The following is a 3,236-nucleotide window of genomic DNA, read 5'->3' as shown; positions in this document are numbered from 1 at the left end:
CTTCCTTCCTTCCTTCCTTCCTTCCTTCCTTCCTTCCTTCCTTCCTCCCCCTTTCCCTCCCTCCCTTCCTTCCTTCCTTCCTCCTCCCTTCTTTTTTTCCTATATATTCCTGACTACCCTTGACCTCCCTACATAAACCAAGCTGGCCCCAGACTTCCAGAGCTCCCTCTGCCTCCCAAGTGCTGGGATTAACAGTGTGCACCACCACACTCAGCCAGATATTTAAATCCTATATACCCTGATCTATTTTGTGTACTTGTAGGCTATTGGTGGGTGTGATCCAGAGAAGTAAGAAGCACACTTACTGTTTAAGAGTAGAAAAGAATTGATGGCATTCTTGCCACGTGGAAAAAATAAATATGCTAAGCTCGAGGGCAATATTTGCTAGTGCATGTAGATATTGGTTGTGATGTTTTACTCCCAATTAAAGTGTTTGCCAGAGGCTTACAAAGCTCCCTATTGGTGGAATGATGATACAGTTCATTAAACAGAGAAGCTTGGTTGTCAGACACCGGTCAAGAGAGGAAGGTCTGGTTCTGGTTCATGTTACTCTTGTTTTTTTACAGGATCCAGACTTGCCTTATAAATTCTTGAAGGCAAAGAAGGATTGAAACAACCTCCAGGGATATCTGAGCCACTTGTTGAGAATGAAAAAAAACAGCGTATGTACAGTAAGCTTGCACACAGAAGGCGGGCCGGTGACTACTTTCGGGTTTAATTTTTGATACAACTTTCTATTCAGTATGTAATGAATAATAAAGAAAACTTTGTCCTGTATCTTGCCTTTGTACAAGAGTATGTGGTACCTTTTTGAATAAAATAACATTTAACATACTTAAGAATGCAGACTTAGAATGAGGTTAATAGAAACCTAAGGGCTTGTAGTTACATAGTTAACATTGTCTCAAGTTACTTGTGCTTCTATAAGACCCAATGAGCCTTACATCTGGGATGCCCCACTCACGGAAACACAGAAACACAGAGATCGATGCAATAATCACGAGGTTTATTGATCTGGCGTGTTGGGGTGTCCTGCAATCAGGGCAGAGGCAACCCTGAATCTCCTAAGCACACACTTTTTATAACGTTTAAGGGTAGGCCTGATAACAACTCGGTGTTGGTTTAAGCCCCTTGTTGGCTGGGGCTGACCTTTCTGTTCCCCCCTTTAGAAATGGTAATGAGCCTCTCACTTCCAGAGATGTGAGTGTTTCCTGACCTTCCCTAAGCAGCATGTGAGGTGAGGTGAGGTCCTTGTCACCAGAAGAGGGAACTGAAGCATTCTAGGTCTTTATCTGTACCTGTCTTGCAGGGGTCAGGGCTTTCTTGTAAAGCTTGTTTTGCTGGATCATTCCAGGAAGGGAATGTTGTCACAACCTAGCAGAAGGTCCCCAGCATGCTATTCTAGCAAGATCTTTCAGCAGTCATCTTACGCTCTCTTAAGGTCACACATTCCCACACTTCTGAATGACTACCAGTTAATGGCTACCTGTAGACTATATAAATGACGAAGGTATCAGGGCCATTAGAGTCATGTGAGGAATCAGATCTCTAATCTCTGGCTCCAACACTGTGTTCTGCTGCTATGTCCTCTGGAGAGGAGTGTTGTAGCCTGAGCAGGTAGAAGACTTGGAAGGGTAAGACCCCCTTCACCAGCCCAATGTCTTGTTTGCTTCTTTTTCTTTTTCAAAACTGGTGATTGAATCCAGAGCCTTTGCACATACTAGGCACACATGTTATGAAATGTAAAAGATGGAGCAATCATGCTGTGGGGAGGGGTAAGGGAGATCGTGCCAGATGGCAGGCACAATAGAAAGATTTATTGAACGGGAAGGGAGCAGGGACCTGGAAAGGGGTAGAGGCAGAGAAAGGGGGGTGCAGGGAGGACATGAAGAGAGAAAGTGGGGAAGAGGAGACCTGGACCACATGGGACCACAGAGAGAAAGAGAGTGGAAGAAGAAAGAAGGGGACCTGGGGTAGCAAGCAGTCCTCTGACTGGAAACAGGAGAGCTGTGGGCAGTGATGCAAGCTGTTGGGCAGAGCCTAGCAGAAGTGACTGTAAGCCAGTAAGTATTACACTCTACCATGGAGCTACACCTTGTGTGTATGATGCATGTGTGAGTACAGGTCTGCTTCGACTGCTGGGTGCACACGGAGGCCAGAGGATGTCCTTGAGGATGAGCCTTCAGCCTTCTGCTTCATTTGAGACAGCTTCCTGTTTACTGCTGCATACAGTAGACTAGTTGGCTTGCAAAATTCCAGGAATTCTCCTCTCTCTGCCTCTCATGTCCCCATCAGAACACTGAGCCAACAGTCACCGACACAGGTGGTTTTAGATGAGGTCTATGGATCCACGTTTATGCCCACATGCCTACACAACAAGCCATCTCCTCGGTTCTACCACACCTTTATTTTTCACATTTTCTCTTGAGACAGTGTGTCACTAATTCATCCAAACTGGTTTTGACTTCAACCTATAGCCTAGCCAGTAATTAAACTTGCAGTCTTCTTGTTAGCCTATCAAGAGGCTGGGATTAGAAGCCAGAGCCACTAGGCCCTGGTCACTAAGCCATTTTATATTTATTATTATATTATTTGTACATATTATCTATTATAAATAAATATATTTACATATTTATTATTATGTTTATTATATATATGTATATTGTTATATACCTAATTCTACTCATGACTCAATCTGCTCTTACAGGCCAGGCCTGTTACTATACTGTTGCACTGGGATTTTTCAGCATCAGTTTTGGAGAGAACATAAGTAATTCAAACTACATCGATGTGAGTTATTGTACACAATGAGAGGATAGAAAGCAGTATTTGGGACAGTCCTTACCCAGAATGCTTATGCTGTCTTAAGGAGAGCGGGTAGGTAGAGAGGACTAGCTTGAAGCAGCTGGTGGGATGTACAGCAACCCGTGATACACATTGTGATTGAACACCTGAGATATGCCATTTGGTACACGGGATTCCTTGGTTACCTTGCTCCACATGGCAGCCATGGAGATAGGTGAGGTTTCCTGCCTTTTATATCTGCAAGAGATGCTTAAAGGACTATGTGTTACTTTTTCAAGATCTCAAAGCGATTTAGGATCAAATAAAACAGTGTCGGGAGCTGTTTTGCCACTTCTCTGAAGAGAAGAAGAAGAAGAAGAAGAAGAAGAAGAAGAAGAAGAAGAAGAAGAAGAAGAAGAAGAAGAAGAAGAAGAAGAAGAAGAAGAAGAAGA

At 43.6% G+C, this 3,236-nt stretch overlaps 1 protein-coding gene across 1 annotated transcript in view; it reads left to right on the top strand.

Moving 5' to 3' along the window:
* The window catches only part of LOC110324050 (dehydrogenase/reductase SDR family member 7), a 14,691-nt gene extending 13,914 nt beyond the window's left edge, over positions 1-777 (top strand). Inside the window, exon 7 of the mRNA XM_021201418.2 lies at positions 567-777. Coding sequence (XP_021057077.1) covers positions 567-611 — 45 coding nt within the window. The 3' untranslated portion in view covers positions 612-777. The remainder of the gene's footprint in view (positions 1-566) is intronic.
* Positions 778-3,236: the final 2,459 nt, after the last annotated feature.

The sequence above is a fragment of the Mus pahari genome, chromosome 7, assembly GCF_900095145.1.
Source record: "Mus pahari chromosome 7, PAHARI_EIJ_v1.1, whole genome shotgun sequence".
NCBI classification, from domain to species: domain Eukaryota; kingdom Metazoa; phylum Chordata; class Mammalia; order Rodentia; family Muridae; genus Mus; species Mus pahari.
Note: the sequence above shows the minus strand (reverse complement) of the source record. Positions and strands in the feature narration are given on the sequence as shown.